This window comes from Lottia gigantea (assembly GCF_000327385.1).
Source record: "Lottia gigantea unplaced genomic scaffold LOTGIsca_59, whole genome shotgun sequence".
Classification (NCBI taxonomy): Eukaryota; Metazoa; Mollusca; class Gastropoda; family Lottiidae; genus Lottia; species Lottia gigantea.
In genome coordinates this window covers 202,739-221,166 of record NW_008710013.1, presented here as the reverse complement: position 1 = coordinate 221,166, position 18,428 = coordinate 202,739, and the positions used below count along the sequence as shown (strand labels likewise).

Genomic DNA, 18,428 nt, shown 5'->3' with positions numbered 1-18,428 from the left:
CAAGATTTCTGTTCTCTGCTTGGACCTTGGCAAGTGCTTAGACTGTAGGAAAGTATTTTCTATAACACCCAATACTATTAAATTTCATGATGAAAACATTAGTCTATACAGTATAAGCAACATGAAGATATTGCTGATTTGAGTAGTAGAAAGTTTTTGATACACGGTGCCAATTTGTCAAACAACATTTCCCAGATCAGTAGCTCATACAGAATTTGATATGGTAACAAATCATAATTGAATCCTCAGTGAAAGCCTGTATAAGCACATATTTTTTTTATTTTAGGCAAGCCTGTAAACTTCATTTTGAAGTATCACCATTGAAGATTGTGCGAGCATCTAAACAATATATTTATGATGAAATTGGTACAGAATATTTGGATTGTATTAATAATGTATCACATGGTAAGCTACTCAATATAATCTGGAAGTTCCAAGAGTGAAAAAATATCAAATTAGGCAACGTTTCTGATGACACTTATCTGTTTCCAATCCAATACAGTTGATCTGAAATCAAAGTTATTGAAATTTAAGGCAATTCATTTCATTTACAGTTGGTCATTGTCATCCCCATGTAGTGAATGCAGGACAGACCCAGATGGGTTTACTCACAACTTCTAATGGTTTCCTGAATGATAATATGACAGAATATGCTAGACGTTTAATAGCAACTCTTCCAGATAAATTATGTGTTTGTTACTTTGTTAACTCAGGGTAAGAATTATATTTATATAAGTACCAGTAATGGACAAATTGATAATCTTACACAAAAATTTAGATTCCATTTCATTGCAGGGCGTTCGTAAGCGAACGCCCTGCTTTGTTTTCGAATTGATTTTTTTTTTTTTTTTTTTTCGTCTACGGCAGGCTGGTTTTCTCGGCAACGGCAATAGGTACGGGAAAACGGACTTCATGGCGTTTTGTAACTCGTGGCAGTTTAAATGTAAAACGAAAATTTTCTGATCAACATTACGCAACGTTGCAACAAACGGAAAATGGATTCTAGAGGGCGTGTTTATCAACCGATTTTGATCGGGTTTTCTGCATCGTATTTCTTGTAACAAAGGACAAATGATAGCAGTTGAAAATTTTCGATTTTCGAAAATTCGTTGCATACTTTTTTTGCTGAAATTAATTGAAAAATACTATTTCGGTTGTTATCGGACGGATTGACTTGAAACTTACGTGGTGTAGACCGCCAGCATAGAGACATAAAAGTACACATTCAATTTTTTTTGATCACTTCCGGTTTCAATGTTAGTACTTCCGGTGGTATCACTTCCGGTGGAATTGAGTTATGTCAAAAATAACATATGCATTATTTTACCAGCCTTAATACAAATTTATTAAACTAAAAAAATCCGCACCGGAAGTAACATTTAGGCCGCCATTTTGGTTTGCCTCATTTTGCAGAAATTGCTATTCAGAGGCCATTTTTAATCTGATTTTCGTAACTTTTGTGTCAAACGATACGTTTAATGTCTGTCTACAATCCTTAGGCAGCATAATTTTGATTTTCGGTTTTGCCTTTTTTGTACGACCGGATGTTTTTTTTTCAAAGTTTGAACGCGTATATCTCATGACCTTGACCTTTGATGACCTTCATATTTACTACGATGATAATATGTGATCTTGTCTATCTGATAACCTTTTGACCTTTGGGGTCAGACAACTCTTTCCGATTTTACAGGGGTCTAAATATGGACCATTTTGAGCCTTTAAAGTGCTATATCTCGGTCCCTAATAGAGATGTGGCAATAATTCTTTCGATTTTGTAATGTAGAGATTCTGAGGTTTCCAGTGATATAATACATGCATGCCTTACATGCAAATTCAAAACCCCATTCACTTAATATGGGACTATTATTAGATAAATCGGCTAATTAGATTAACCTGGCTGTCAACCCCAATATAAATCAAAGTTTAAGTAGTTTTAAAGACACCCTCCCTTTTATATTTCTTTAAAATGTTTTGTGTCCAGTCAAGGTATACAGATAGGTTCTAGGGTGGATTGTTATACTGAAAGTTAAGCTTACGGAAGCACATTAAAGGCATACCCCCACTTAATTTCTAATCTAATTAGCCTATTTATCTAATAATAGTCCCATGTTAAGTGAATGGGTTTTCGAATTTGCATGTAAGGCATGCATGTTATATATCACTGGAAAGCTCAAGATCTCAGCATTTTGAATCCGACAGAATTATTGCTCTACCTCTAATAGGGCACATGTTAGGACACTTTAAAGATGCAGACTCAACTTCCAGTGACACCCATAAAACCGAAACTACGTGTCGGACATAAAAAAAATTAACATCATGTAAAAGCTGAAGTCAATAGTGATTATTAATGTAAATATCAACGTCATCCGAGGCCAAGTTCCTTTGGTAGAAGCGTTCAAAGTTTGAAGGAAATTGCAACATTTCCTTTAATGTGACTTTGACACGATCAAATGCCATATAAATTGAATCCATTTATAAAGTCCTTTAATAACCTGAAAGTAGTATGTCGCTAAATCAATTAGGGTTTGAGATACAGCACTGCAAAAATGCCAAATTGACCATATTTAGACCCCTATAAAATCAGAATTTGTTGTTTGACCCCAAAGGTCAAAAGGTCATGAGAAGGTCAAGTTTCTGCAAAATGAGGCAAACCAAAATGGCGGCCTAAATGTTACTTCCGGTGCGAATTTTTTTAATTTAATAAGTTTGTATTAAGGCTGGTAGTATAATGCACATGTTATTTTTGAGATAACTCAATTTCACCGGAAGTGATACCACCGGAAGTACTAACATCGAAACCTGAGGTGATAAAAAATTTTTGAAAGTGTGCTTTTATTCCACTATGCTGTCAGTCTACACCATGTAAGTTTCAAGTCAATCCGCCAAATAATAACCGAAATAGTATTTTTCGATTAATTTCGGAAAAAAAAAAATTAGAACGAATTTTCGAAAATCGAAAATTTTCAACTTCTATCATATGTCCTTTGTTACAAGAATTACGATGAAGAAAACCCCATCAAAATCGGTTGATAAACACGCCCTCAAGAGTCCATTTACCGTTTGTTGCCAACGTTGCTAACGTTGCTCAGAAAGTTTTCGTTTAACATTTAAGCTGGGATTAGCCACGAGTTACGAAACGCCACGAAGTCCGTTTTCCTGTACCTGTTGCTGTTTCCGAGAAAACCGGCCTGTGCTGGACGAAAAAAAAAAAAAAAAAAAAAAATCAATACGAAAACAAAGCAGGGCGTTCGGAAGCGAACCAATTTTTGTTGTGTGCATGCGCATTACCAATTTTCTTATTTCTTATCCGGATTTCATGAAACTTGGTCTTTATTAATTGACAAACATTCTTTTATTCCTAGTAAATATACTTTAAACTCCAGGCACTTTTGGATATTTGCATTTAGAGATGCAGAAAAGTATTTACATCAATGTTATTGCAATAGACCATCTTCGTATGTACCTGAATGTCGTAACCCGCCCTGCATCAGTACTGTTATTAGAACAGTTCTATTTTTTTTTTTTTTTTCGTCCACGGCAGGCCGGTTTTCTCGGCAACGGCAATAGGTACGGGAAAACGGACTTCATGGCGTTTTGTAACTCGTGGCTAATCACTGTTTAAATGTAAAACAAAAACTTTCTGAGCAACATTACACAACGTTGCAACAAACGGAAAATGGACTCTAGAGGGCGTGTTTATCAACCGATTTTGATCGGGTTTTCTGCATTGTATTTCTTGTAACAAAGGACAAATGATAGCAGTTGAAAATTTTCGATTTTCGAAAATTCGTTGCATACTTTTTTTGCCGAAATTATTCGAAAAATACTATTTCGGTTGTTATCGGACAGATTGACTTGAAACTTGCGTGGTGTAGACCGCCAGCATAGAGACATAAAAGTACACATTCAAAATGTTTTTATCACTTCCGGTTTCGATGTTAGTACTTCCGGTGGTATCACTTCCGGAGGAATTGAGTTATGTCAAAAATAACATATGCATTATATTACCAGTCTTAATACAAACTTATTAAACTAAAAAAATCCGCACCGGAAGTAACATGTTGGCCGCCATTTTGGTTTGCCTCATTTTGCAGAAATTGCTATTCAGAGGCCATTTTTCATCCGATTTGATCGGGTTTCTTTCATTGTATTTCTTGTAACAAAGGGCATATGATAACAGTTAAAAATTTTCGATTTTCGAAAATTCGTTGCATACTTTTTTTGCCTAAATTAATCGAAAAATACTATTTCGGTTATTATTTGTCGGATTGACTTGAAACTTACATGGTGTAGACCGCCAGCAAAGTGGAATAAAAGTACAAATTCAAAATATTTTCATTACTCATTCGATTTTGTAATGTAGAGATTCTGAGCTTTCCATAGATATATAACATGCATACCTTACATGCAAATTCAAAACTCCATTCACTTAACATTGGACTATTATTAGATAAATCGGCTAATTAGATTAACCTGGCTGTCAACCCCAACAGAAATCAAATTTTAAGTTGTTTTAAAGATACCCTACTTTTTATATTTCTTAAAAATGATCTTTGTCCAGTTATGGTATAAGATTAAGCTCTCAGGTGGATTGAATCATGTCATATTGTAGTTTAAGCTCACGGCAGCATATTGAAGGTATACCTCCAATTAATTTACCAACTTTCTCATTTCTTATCCGATTTTCATCAAACTTGGTATATATGTATATAATCAAATTCTAAATTTGATGGAATTATCGAATTTGCGTAGTGCGCATGCGCATTGCCAACTTTCTTATTTACTATCCGATTTTCATCAAACTTGGAATGTATGTGTATAATCAAATTCTAAATTTGATGGAATTATCGAATTTGCGTAGTGCGCATGCGCATTGCCAACTTTCTTATTTACTATCCGATTTTCATCAAACTTGGTATGTATGTGTATAATCCAATTCCAAATTTGATGGAATTATCGAATTTGCGTAGTGCGCATGCGCATTGCCAACTTTCTGATTTACTATCCGATTTTCTTCAAACTTGGTATGTATGTGTATAATCAAATTCTAAATTTGATGGAATTATCGAATTTGAGTAGTGGGCATGCGCATTGCCAACTTTCTGATTTACTATCCGATTTTCATCAAACTTGGTATGTATGTGTATAATCAAATTCTAAATTTGATGGAATTATCGAATTTGCGTAGTGCGCATGCGCGTTACCAACTTTCTTATTTCTTATCCGATTTTCACCAAACTTGGTATTTATGTGTATAAAGAAATTCTAAATTTGATGGAATTATTGAATTTGCGAAGTGCGCATGCGCATTACCAACTTTCTTATTTACTATCCGATTTTCATCAAACTTGGTATGCATGTGTATAATCAAACTCTAAATTTAATGGAATTATCGAATTTGATAGAAATATTGAATTTTTGTTGAGCGCATGCACATTACCAACTTTCTTATTTCTTATCCGGATGTCATCAAACTTATTCTTTATTAATTGACAAATATTCTTTTATTCCTAGTAAATATACTTTAAACTTCAGGCACTTTTGGATATTTTCATTTAGAGATGCAGAAAAGTATTTACATCAATGCAATTGCAATAGACCATCTTCGTATGTACCTGAATGTCGTAACCCGCCCTGCATCAGTACTGTTATTAGAACAGTTCTAGTTTTTTTTTCCATTTTTACACACCTTCCTGAGTTTAGACTACAATAGTTGCAGCAACCTTTCAACATTCACGGACCTTAGATATAGGCGACGATGTGCATAAATATATTTTGGATCTTTTTTGCAAAACCGGAAGTGCCACAGTTCAATATGTGCAAGAATAGATAATCAGCTCCAGAAGTCGTATTTTTCGGTCAATTTTCTTTGGGTTTTCATTTTTGAAATCTACTGGCAAAATCTGAAAGAATAGCAGTTTCAAAATTTCAAAATTTGATAATTTGTCGCAGACATTTTTTTTGCCAAATTTTGCATTTTTTTCATTTTTTTGGCTTTTTGTCTGATTAATCTGAAAAAAATTGAGCAAAGACAGTTTAAGAAAGTAAACAAAATGGTACAGTCAAATTTTCAATTTCACTTCCAGTTTAAACAGGAAATCGATGTTCACTTCCGGTTGAATATCTTCCGGTGTAATGTGTATAGGACAAAAAATTTTATGCTGATAGGTAGACAAAGTTATGACAAAAAAACGAAGAAAAAAAAATCCGCAACAGACGTGAAACTTTGGCCGCCATTTTGATTTTTCTGAAATGATTTGATTTTTATTCAGACATAATGGCTCATCCGATTTAAATGATTTTGGTGTCAAATGAAAGAAGATAAAAAAAAAACATGACATTAGGAAGCCGTTTTTCAATTCTCAATTTTGCTTTTTTGCAACATCCGGTTGAATTTTTTCAAAGTTTGAAGGGTCATATCTCGTGATCTTGAACTTTGATGACCTTGACCTTCATAAGGTCAAAGGTCATTGACCTTAGCTATCAGTTAATACTTTGACATTTGACCTGCGACATGTACTTCCGGTTTTATAGCTGTCCGAAAACAGCCAAATTCGCAACTTTGGACTGCTCTAGCACATGACCTAATTAACCTAGAGGGTTAATTTTTTCGGATTTTCATGTTCATGCAAGTAATTTATAACAATCGTTTTTTAAATCAAAATTGAAATTCGTGAATTTTTCAAATTTGAGTTTAGTTTTACCATATTTGTGTCTTTTTGATCTTCGTGTATGTATATCTTATGACCTATTCTATGTAGAACCTTGATATTTGGAATACAACTAGATACTTTGAATATGAATTCACCTATGACAAAAAAATTGGGGTGGGCGTGGCACATCCGGGTTGAATTACTAATTGTTTACATTTTGCGGCTGGGGCATAACTCGCATAGGATGCGTTTGTTCAAAAAGGGACTTTGCACACAATTACCTCATCTTTTTGGCCAGTTTGTGTTAACAGCTCAGTTGTTTCAGCTTTATAGTTCCAAAAAAGGAACGGGTTTTAACATTTGGATATTTTCATTTTTCGATTTTGACCTTTATTGACATTTATTGACCTATATCTTTTGACCTGAATAATGTAGAAGCTTGAAATTTAAAACACAACGTAACATTTGGAATATCATTTACCCTATGCAAAAAAATTAAGGTGGGCGTGGCACATCCGGGTAATATTACTCATTATTGATATTTTTGGCCAGGAGCATAACTCGCAAAGTATACGTTTGTTAAAAATGGAACTTTGCATACAATTATCTCATGAATTGAGCCACTTTGTCTTAGAAGTTCGGTTGTTTCCGCTTCTTAGTTCAAAAAAAGGAACAGGTTTTGGAAATTCAAAATTTTCAATTTTTGACCTTGACCTTTGATGACCTTGACCTTCATTGGGTCAAAGGTCATTGACGTTGTCTATTAGTTTATGCTTTCATATTTGACCTCTGACGTCTACTTTCGCTTTTATAGCTGTCCAAAAACATCCAAATTCGCAACTTTGGACTGCTCTAGCACGTGACCTAATTAACCTAGAGAGTACATTTTTTCGGTTTCCTAATGTGCTTCTCGTGTACTTTACATAGATATATAACAATCGTTTTTTTAAAGCAATATTGAAATTCGTGATTTTTTCAAATTTGAGTTTTTTTTTTTACAATATTTGCGACTTTTTGAGCTTAGTGTATGTATATCTTATGATCTATTTGATGTAGAACCTTGATATTTGGAACTAGACACTTTGAATATGAATTCACCTATGACAAAAAAACTTATGTGGGCGTGGCACATCCGGGTTAAATTACTAATTGTTTACATTTTGGGGCTGGGGCATAACTCACATAGGATGCGTTTGTTTAAAAAGAGACTTTGCACACAATTACCTCATCCTTTTAGCCAGTATGTATTAACAGCTCAGTTGTTTCAGCTTTATAGTTTCAAAAAAGGAACGAGTTTTAACATCTGGATATTTTCATTTTTCAATTTTGACCTTTTTTGACTTTTGTTTACCTATATCTTTTGACCTCTATTATGTAGGAACTTGACATTTGGAACATAACGTAACATTTTGAATATTGATTAACTTCTTCTAACTTTTCTTCGGGTTTTCATGTTTACAATCTACCTGTAATTTCTGACCTGATAGCACTTGAAAAATTACGAAATTCGAAAATTCGTCGCTCACTTTTTTCGATCAAATTTTTCAATTTTTTTGCAACTTTTTTGCTTTTGCATCGATTGATCGGAAATTTAATATGCAAAGGGACATCACCAAAGCAAATAATATGTAGTTGTCAAATATTTAACTTTACTTCCGGTTTTAAACGGGGAATCAATTGAAAGTACAATCCACTTCCGGTCGAATAACTTCCGGTGTAATTGAAATAGGTCAACGAAATTTATGCTGATCGTAAGTAAATGCTAATACAAAAAAACGAAGAAAATAAAATTCAGACCGGAAGTGATACTTTGGCCGCCATATTGAAAAAACACACTTTTGTAAAACTCAAAATGGGGCCTCAGGGTAAATGTTGATATACTCAAATTTGATGTGAATGTATTCCGCAATCGATTGCGCAAAAAACATTGGGAGCCGAATTTTGAATTTCGCTTTTGCTTTTTTGCAACTTCCGGTCGAAATTTTTTCATGCTTTAAACGATCACACCATGTGACCTTGACCTTTGATGACCTTGACCTTCATAGGGTCAAAGGTCATTGACCTTGGCTATCATTTGATACTTTGACCTTTGACCTCCGACATGTACTTCCGGTTTTATAGCTATCCGTAAAAAGCCAAATTCGCAACTTTGGACTGCTCTAGCACGTGACCTAATTAACCTAGAGGGTTAATATTTTCGGTTTCCTAATGTGCTTTTCATGCACTTTACATAGATATAGAACAATTGCTTTTTTAAAGCAAAATTGAAATTGGTGATTTTTTCAAATTTGAGTTTTGTTTTACCATATTTGTGTCATTTTGATCTTGGTGTATATATATCTTATGACCTATTCTATGTAGAACCTTGATATTTGGAATACAACTAGACACTTTGAATATGAATTCACCTATGACAAAAAAATTGGGGTGGGCTTTGGAAATTGAAAATTTTCAATTTTTGACCTTGACCTTTGTTGACCTTGACCTTTGTAGGATCAAACGTCATTGGCATTGGCTATCTATTTGTACTTTCATATTTGCTGTCCTATGTCAACTTCCGGTTTTATAGTCGTGTGCAATTTGAAATCTTGATGACGTATATCTCTTGATCTTGACCTTTTTAGACTTTCTCTTTTACAAGATCAAAGGTCATTGACCTTGGCTATCTGCTGATACTTTCATTTGTGAGGTCTGACGTCTACTTCCGGTATTAGAATCTTCTAAAAAATGAAAATTTCTCAACTTTAGACTTTTCTTGCGCTTGATCTAATTATCATGGAAGGATGATTTTTTCGGGGTCTTTTGCAATTTGCTACATTTGCAAAGTCCCACTCTGTGCCACGAGTGGCTCTAGTTGTCTTTGTTTTTGAAAATGTGTTCAATTTTTAGCATGTAAACACTCTAGAAGGCACAACTTGGAGTTTGTTGTCACCCATGGATGAACCTTGTTGAAAATTAGAAATTCAAAAAATATTTATTGTGAGTTATTACCCAAACGTTTTCAACTTTTAGTTTGTAAACATTAAAAAAGGCATGATTCTCTCTGGATTTTGAAAAAACTTGGTAATATTATTCAGTATGGCCAAAAAATTCAAAAGAAGTGTATGACTGAAGGTTGAATATTTCATACTGGTGATTGTTACTGTACTGCCAAATATTTTAATTTAAAATCAAAGCTACCAGTAGGTTTATATTACCTTGCCTGGCAAGCTATCTTCATTATGAAGAACATTCATAACATAGGTAACTGGCTCAATTTCATGAAGAATTGAATTGATGATCATGTATGCATTTTTTTTAGGAATTTTTACTGTTTTTCCAAACATTACTGAAATACCAAATTTAAGTGAAATTTACGATTGTAGGTCAGAGGCAAATGATTTAAGTCTAAGATTAGCTCGAGCATACACAAAGAAAGAAGATGTCATGGTGTTAGAAAAGTAAGTAAATTATGGTCACGATTTATATTCAACCTTAAGGGTTATTCAGCCCCAATTACTTGTCTATTTGTCAAGTAGCTCAGACACAGAAACAAACTCTTAAAGCAATAGTGGAAATTAACTTATAACTACATTCTTTCTCCTGTTCTCCTATGTAGACATCAACAGTGCAACACCTGTGGTGGAGCAAGACATTTCCTTGATTTTTAATTTAATTATGTTAAATTACCATTGTCTGAAGTTTTTATTATTATGACAAAACACCCCAGGGAATTGACACATATTCTTCTGTCAGGAAACTCGGGGTATTAATTGTTATAACAGATGTAAAATGCCTTTCACGGTCAAGACATGAAGACTGACTGACAAATTGTTTACATGTTTTTATGTTTTTAATGTTGAACAATATCAAATACTTGTCTGAGTTAAGATGACCTGGTGATAAATAGTTTTGTCAGTAAAGTAGACTAATAACTAAGGACACCAGATTCTGCTTTATTATTAAAACTTGAATTCATCTTGAGGCTCATTTTGTGAACAAATCCATCATTAATACGCACTATATAGTTGTCGCCTCTTTCTGTCCACAATTGTTGTGGACATGATAGAGAGCTACTTTCTTGAAGGATTTTGATGAAACTTGGTGTGAATGTTTGTAATCACCCTATTCAATCCTATTGAAAATCAGACAAATCCAAAAATATTTAATAAATTATTGACCTTGTTGTGGGAAAAATGGAGAGCTGGTTTCCAAAATGTTACTTTTGGAATGTTTCTTACTGATAGCTGAAGTTAACGTCCAATGGCTGTTATTACAATTGCTATTATTACATTCCAATTTTGATTCTAAATATTCTTAAACTAACACCTGTCTTGTGATGGAATCTAGCTTTAATATGATAATGGGAAATCAAATTCAATGTTTCCATTTGCTAACATTTCTCATTATCTTAAAAACTCTATGTATAATCTGAACTTGAACTTAATAAATGTGTCAAGGCCATGGCTTTGAAGTACTTAACTGTGTATTACCATCTTATTACTCTTAATGGCGTGAAGAAGGAATTTTTATTTGACTAGAGGTCATCTCATACTACTAACACATATTCCAGTTACAAAATTCTCATCTGGACACTTCTTTTTTGAGGTTAACTTCCCAATATGGGACTAAAATTGTGAGGGAACGTACTAAACAGTAGCAATAATTCAATATTGAGAATATTCTTAGTAAAAAGACTCCCACTGGTGTAGCCACTAGTAACACATAAGTTCATCACAAGTGTTTTTTTTATACGCCCACATGAAATGTCCACAATTGCTTGTAAGCACTCTACAAGACACAATTCCGGACGGATTTTGACAAAACTTGGTATGAGTGTTTGTAATCACCCAAGGATAAACCCTATCGAAAATCAAAAAAATTGAAAAATATTTAGTATAAGTTATTGCCCTTGTTCTTGAAAGCGTGTTCAATTTTTAGCTCGTAAACACTCTAGAAGGGACAATTCTTGACGGATTTTAATGCAACTTGGCATGAGTGTTTGTAATCACCCAAGGATGAATCCTATTGAAAATCAGAAGAATCGAAAAATATTTAGTATGAGTTATTGCCATTGCCTTTGTTCTTTAAAACGCTTTCAGCTTTTAGCTTGTAAACACTCCAGAAGGGACAATTCTTGACGGATTTTGACAAAACTTGGCATGAGTGTTTGTTATCACTCAAGGATACCCCCTATGGAAAATCAGAAAAATCGAAAAACATTTAGTATGAGTTATTGCCCTTGCTCTTGAAAACGCGTTCAATTTTTAGCTTGTAATCATTTTAGAAGGCACATTTCTTGACGGATTTTGATGAAACTTGGTGTGAATGTTCGTAATCACACAAGGATAAACCCTATTGAAAATCAGAAGAATCGAAAAATATTTAGTATGAGTTATTGCCATTGCCTTTGTTCTTTAAAACGCTTTCAGCTTTTAGCTTGTAAACACTCCAGAAGGGACAATTCTTGACGGATTTTGACAAAACTTGGCATGAGTGTTTGTTATCACTCAAGGATACCCCCTATGGAAAATCAGAAAAATCGAAAAACATTTAGTATGAGTTATTGCCCTTGCTCTTGAAAACGCGTTCAATTTTTAGCTTGTAATCATTTTAGAAGGCACATTTCTTGACGGATTTTGATGAAACTTGGTGTGAATGTTCGTAATCACACAAGGATAAACCCTGTTGAAAATCAGAAGAAATGAAAAATATTAAGTATGCGTTATTGCCCTTGTGCTTTCAAATTTAGGTCTTAGACACCAAAAGGCATGATTCTTGCTGGATTTTGACAAAACTTGGTTTTATTATTCAGCCCCGCACTTAGGATTGAATATTTGCCTTCTAGAGTTTTAACGGGCAAAAAATTGAACACGTTTTCAAGGGAAATAACTCATACTCAATATTATTCAGTATCGCCCTTAAGAGTTCAAAAGAAGTGTATGACTGAAGGTTGAATATTTAATACTGGTGATTGTTACTGTACTGCTAAATATTTTTATTCAAAATCAAAGCTGCCAGTGGGCGTATATTACTTTGCCTGGCAAGCTATCTTAACCTTAGTCTCTGTTTTTTGACCACAATCCAATAGAGCAAATTTTGATTTGTTACTGTACAGGATCAATCTTTTAAACTATTTATTCTAGTGCATTCCACGGTAACCTTGGTAACTTAATAGATATTAGTCCACTGAAATATAAAAAACTTAATGTGAAGAAGAAAGACTGGGTACATGTGGTAAGTTTATCATGTAACATTATAACATGTCCGTCAATCCGTCAACATTTGCTTGTAAACACTCTAAAAACTAGATTTTTTGATTGAATCAAATGAAATTCGGTATGTGTATACATATTCATAAAACGAAGATCAAGTTCGAATTTGAGCTATTTTCGACTGTTAGAAGCAGGGTTATTGCCCTTGCCCCAAAATCTTGAATATGCTATTACTCTCATAGTTTTGAAGTTGGCTGTGATCCACTATCTTTGTTTTAAATAATTAATAAGGTAATGATAGGCCACTAATTCATGTGGTTACAAAATTGCCCTCTAGTAATAGTACCAATATTCTTTCAAACTAAAAAGTGTATAAAATCTATTATAGGTATCATGTCCTGATACATTTCGTGGTAAATATAGAGATGAACAAACTGCAGCTCTATCTTATGCTAATGATGTTCAGACAGCTTTACTAGAAATACAACGTAGAGATAGAGGGGTAAGGTTTAAACAAGTTCAAGATATATAACCAAATATATATTACAATTCAAAACAAGTAGAAGGTTTTAAGCTAAATGACCAGAGGCCTGAAACTAAATAAATTTTGTTATAAGATTAATGTATCTTGCAAATTGTAAATCTGATATATATTTATAAAAGATTTGAATCGAAGTACTTCTTGTATATTATAATTAATTTATACATAAATATGTTCTGTCAACTCTTCTTTACAGTTAGCTGCATTTATCTGTGAACCACTAATATCTAATTGTGTAGTCACATTCCCTAAAAATTACTTAAAAACGGTGTACAGGTATGTAGAAGTACTTTGGGTGTGGTCAACCAGATTAAAGTATACGTCTTTGTTTTTGATATTTCTGCATCATACTCTCTGTAAATCTGAATTAGCTAATTCTTAAGGACATGTAATCAATGGGTTATTTGCATTATCTGCTGTTCATAGCACCTTTTATATCAGAAATACATACTGTTCATCCATAATGAAACCAAAATAAAGGTTAGATAATATTTGAAAATACGATTAAACCATACTTTTATGCAGTCATTTTCTGATCAACCTGAAATTTTCAATTCATAATAAGTAAATTGTTATAGCATTGTCTTGATAAAATTTTGAGAAGCATGTTGTGATTTTGATTATCTTCATTATAAATTCTTTTAAGAAATTGTGTTAAATAGAACCAATATAGTTATAGAAAGTAGGTTTAAAGACAGTGTGACCAATGATTTTATTAATGAAAAAGATACCATAGAGAGGTTTTGTTCTATTTATAGTCTCAATCATTCTTATTTACAATATTCTAAAATGGATTAAAAGATATTCTTGCTATCTAGTTGATAGAGCTTAATATTGTACCTTTCAGAATTATTTAAATTTACAGAGCCCTTATGAGAACACAAAAACCTACCATGAAAATATGATTATACTTATGGGTAGTTATTAACATTATCGCATGTAGATATTGCCAATAAGATCATATTGACAGTCTACTTACATAAATTTGTTCTATTAAGTTTTTGACAGACCTGAAATCTGTTTTAGGTTGTTAACAAAAAAAAAAAACACAGCTCAAATCAAGTTTTATTAGCTAGTATTGTAAATGATTATATGGTTTTATAACTGTACAGAGATAAGATATGATGGTCAAACAGCATTAGTGAGTCTATAGGTTTCAGTATTGTACAAGGGTAAGGTGTGGTGATGTAACTGATATCAGAATGTAGTAAATGAGATAGGAAGAACATCATTCAGGAGAAAGATAGTTCCAATCTTTGCTGTAAATTTTGTTGAATATTTTGTAGATCTGTAAGAGATCATGGTGGAGTATGTATAGCAGATGAAGTACAAGTCGGTTTGGGTAGAACAGGAGAATTTTGGGGATTTCAGATACATGGTAAGCTTCTAAAAATGGTTCAATGGTTCAACAAATTAGTAATTAATCTCATTAATCCTTTCAATGTTTATTTATAATGACCAGAGATTCAATGTGTCCTGTAATGTTTTTGGTCTTAAAATTTAAAGGAAAGTCTGTTCAAGGAACTCCCAGTAATCTAACATGGCAGCTCATAGCTATATTGAATCTTGCTGTTATTAGTTTGATCATCTATCTCATTGTAGATGTCGTGCCTGATATAGTTGCTATAGGAAAACCAATTGGTAATGGCCATCCAATGGCTTGTGTTGTAACTTCTAAAGAAATTGCAGATTCATTAGCAGAATATGGTAGTTCAGTAAGTTCAAATTGATCATTAATTAGCTTTTCTTCAACAATTCTTCAATAATTCTTGGCTTGCAACATCAGCCTTTTGGTTTGTTTATTACGAGCTCTTTGCTTGAAAACCGAGAATGTCCATCCATATAAAACTGTAATGCAACTTTTTTGTAAGAACAAGGAAGTCTCTTATATGCTATATGCATGTAATCCTTTCAATGTCATGTTGACAGATATTATTCATACATACAGAAAAACATTTATCATATGCAAAACTAGTCTTAGAGTTTTGATGAAAATTAATGGTTTTTAAAAGAAAGATAAATCATTGTTGAATAAAAATCTTTAATTCTATTGTTTATGTGTATGAATTATGTATTTTCACCACAATTTCTGTCTTTTTTATATTAGAATGTTACACTTACAAAATTCTTCACTGTTAAAATATTCTCAATACATCAATTATAGAGCAATATAGAAATATAAAATAGAACATGACACTTGTTACTCAGAATTTACCATAATCTTTAAACAAACATTTGGAATTGTCTTAAAATGTAGACATGAGAATAAATTCTAGTTGTCAACTTCAGTAGGGATGCAGGCTGAGATTGTCCAAGATTGCATGTCGTGAAACTAGGTAAGAATATGTTTCAGATTCTGTTTATCATAATGTTCTAGAATATTGTGCTTCTGATTTGTGTGTATTTGTTATATATTTTAGTTTGGGGGAAATCCTGTATCATGTGCTGTTGGTATGGCAGTATTAGATGTTATACAGAATGAGAAACTACAGTCAGCAGCTAGATCTGTTGGTAAATGTTTAATTGATGGTTTCCAAGCAATTCAATCTAGTCATTGTATGATGGGAGATGTCAGGTTAGTCTATACTGTTTTGCAGTTTAATCCATTTCATTTTCTAACTGAACTTTTGTTAAGTCTTACCTTACATTAATCCTGTTGATTGTTTTAACAGGGGTCAAGGTATGATTGTAGGGGTGGAATTAGTCATGGATAAAGAAAGTAGAAAACCTGCTAAAGAAGCAGCTGAAATTTTATGTTACAGGTGAGTTAAATTCCTGTTGCAATTTCAGTTTCATTTCAATTTTAGTCTACATTGCAAATAAGCATATTGATACTTTGACAGAAAACATAAAACAATATGAGGAATGGTGACAGGTTTAAAAAAAGATACAGAAAATATAACTATATAGTGTAAAATTTTAATACGTATATTTTAGAATGAAAGCAGAAAATATAATAATAGCTCATGATGGACCAGACAGTAATATAGTGATTTTAACACCACCGTTATGTTTTAACTGTGATAACGCTCGACGTGTTATACAGGCCTTTGATAACATATTACGCAGTATTGAAGCAGAAGCAGCAAGTGTAGGACTGACAAATAATGGTCATTCTACATCAGAACCATTAGATGTTCCATTAGATGTCCTTACAGAGGGTATTCATAATATATCAGATGAAACTGAGTCTCCAGATGAGAAGAGGGCACGTTATGAAGAAATGGATTAAAATTCAATGTTTTGTTGAAAAAATTTCAATAGACTTTCCAGGCTACTGAAAATTTTCAAAGCATGATGTTTTAAACTCAGAGTACTGCCAAGATTTGTTTTGAGTATATGAAATACAGATTTGTATCAATACATGTAATGAGACGCAATAATCAAAAATACAACCAAATTAATATCAAACTTTGATAAGAATTAGGTATCAAGTTGTGGAGGTAGAAATACAAGATATGAAATTAAGAATCTAGAAAAGATTGAGATTATAAGAAGTTTTGTTGTGATAATGTAGACTATTGTTTTATTGTAAATATAGGTGATTTTATTCCTTAATGTTGTAGCTTGAATCAGAATTTCATACCATATAATGACATATCAGTATTTAAAACAATATTTTACTTAATTCTATATTTTTCATCATGTTGTATTCAGCTTGTAAAAATGTAGCGTGGGATTGGAAATATCCTTAACAGTGTATCTAATTGACAATGACCACATTTCATTCTGTTGAAGGTTTACTCCTCAGATATCAAAGAATTCGTTAAATTTCTTCTATAGCTTGATTCAAATTGTTGCAGATCTTATCTTGAAATATTTCTTTTGCAAAAAAAAAAGGTATATTTTGATATGATTATATATTATGATAAAAGGTATTGTATTTATTGATAAAACAAAGGGAATTATTCATAATTCCATATAATTTGTGTCATAATAGCATATGGCAGACAGATATTTAGTTTTTCTTGCCATTGCTGAAGTATTGTTATTTTGGAAGATGTTGCAATCCAACTTTTAATATGGTTAGGAAGTTCACTTCTAAAAGGTTTACTTAATAACTACATGTCCTTGATATATTTATTGTTATGTATTAATGGTGGTATGTACGGAAGCGTAATAGGGCCATTCAATTTTTTTATTTTTTTTTGTTCAAGTTAGTAACTCGAATTTTCAAGTTAGTTACTTGAATTTTCAAGTTAGTAACTTGAATTTTCAAGTTAGTATGTTGAATTTTCAAGCTAGTATGTTGAATTTTCAAGCTAGTATGTTGAATTTTCAAGTTAATATCTTGAATTTTCAAGTTAGTATCTTGAATTTATCAAGTTAGTATCTTGAATTTTCAAGTTAGTATGTTGAATTTTCAAGCTAGTATGTTGAATTTTCAAGTTAATATCTTGAATTTTCAAGTTAGTATTTTGAATTTTCAAGTTAGTATCTTGAATTTAGTAACTTGTAAATTCAACATACTAACTTGAAAATTCCAAAAAAAAATGAATGGCCCTAATACGCTTCCGTAGGTATGTAACACAGTGCATGTTTTTTTTGTAACATTTGTAAATCTGCTTAACAGTGGACATATCAATTGTTAGTCTGACAAATCTGGCCGTTTTGTTCCATAGACGTGATATACATCTGCTTGTCTAGGGCCAGACATTAATTGAAACCGAGGGGTATGATTTTCCATTCTTCATATTTCATCAACTCCTGAAACAATTGCATTGGAATTTTAGTTGAATATATTTTTTCTTGTAATCTCTCCAGAAGTAATAATCTATGATCTTCAGTAAAACATATTCTGTTTGAATTGAAATAGTTTTCATGTTGAAATCCATAGTCTCTACTTGTGACCTAGGTTTGTGCTTCTATAGGAGAGTATCTTCCTAAAACACCTACAACAACTGCAGAAGTTAGGCCTTCCCCTTGACTGTATTTTGGTAGCGTGGGACATTGTAGAATATACAGCTGTGTCTTGATGGTCTCCTTGATGGTTCAGCTCTGTATAGATACCAAAATTTATATGAAATGTGAAGTTTTTAA

At 32.6% G+C, this 18,428-nt stretch overlaps 1 protein-coding gene across 1 annotated transcript; it reads left to right on the top strand.

The window, feature by feature from the left end:
- Nucleotides 1-290: 290 nt before the first annotated feature.
- On the top strand, nucleotides 291-16,464 carry LOTGIDRAFT_81966 (hypothetical protein; the record flags this gene model as incomplete). Its single annotated transcript, XM_009063592.1, has 11 exons — nucleotides 291-405; nucleotides 555-714; nucleotides 10,019-10,093; nucleotides 12,779-12,869; nucleotides 13,236-13,349; nucleotides 13,585-13,664; nucleotides 14,675-14,766; nucleotides 14,991-15,103; nucleotides 15,809-15,963; nucleotides 16,061-16,150; nucleotides 16,326-16,464. Coding segments are annotated over 11 exons (1,224 nt in total), but the record flags the coding sequence as incomplete, so codon positions are not given.
- Between the last annotated feature and the right edge of the window lie 1,964 nt (nucleotides 16,465-18,428).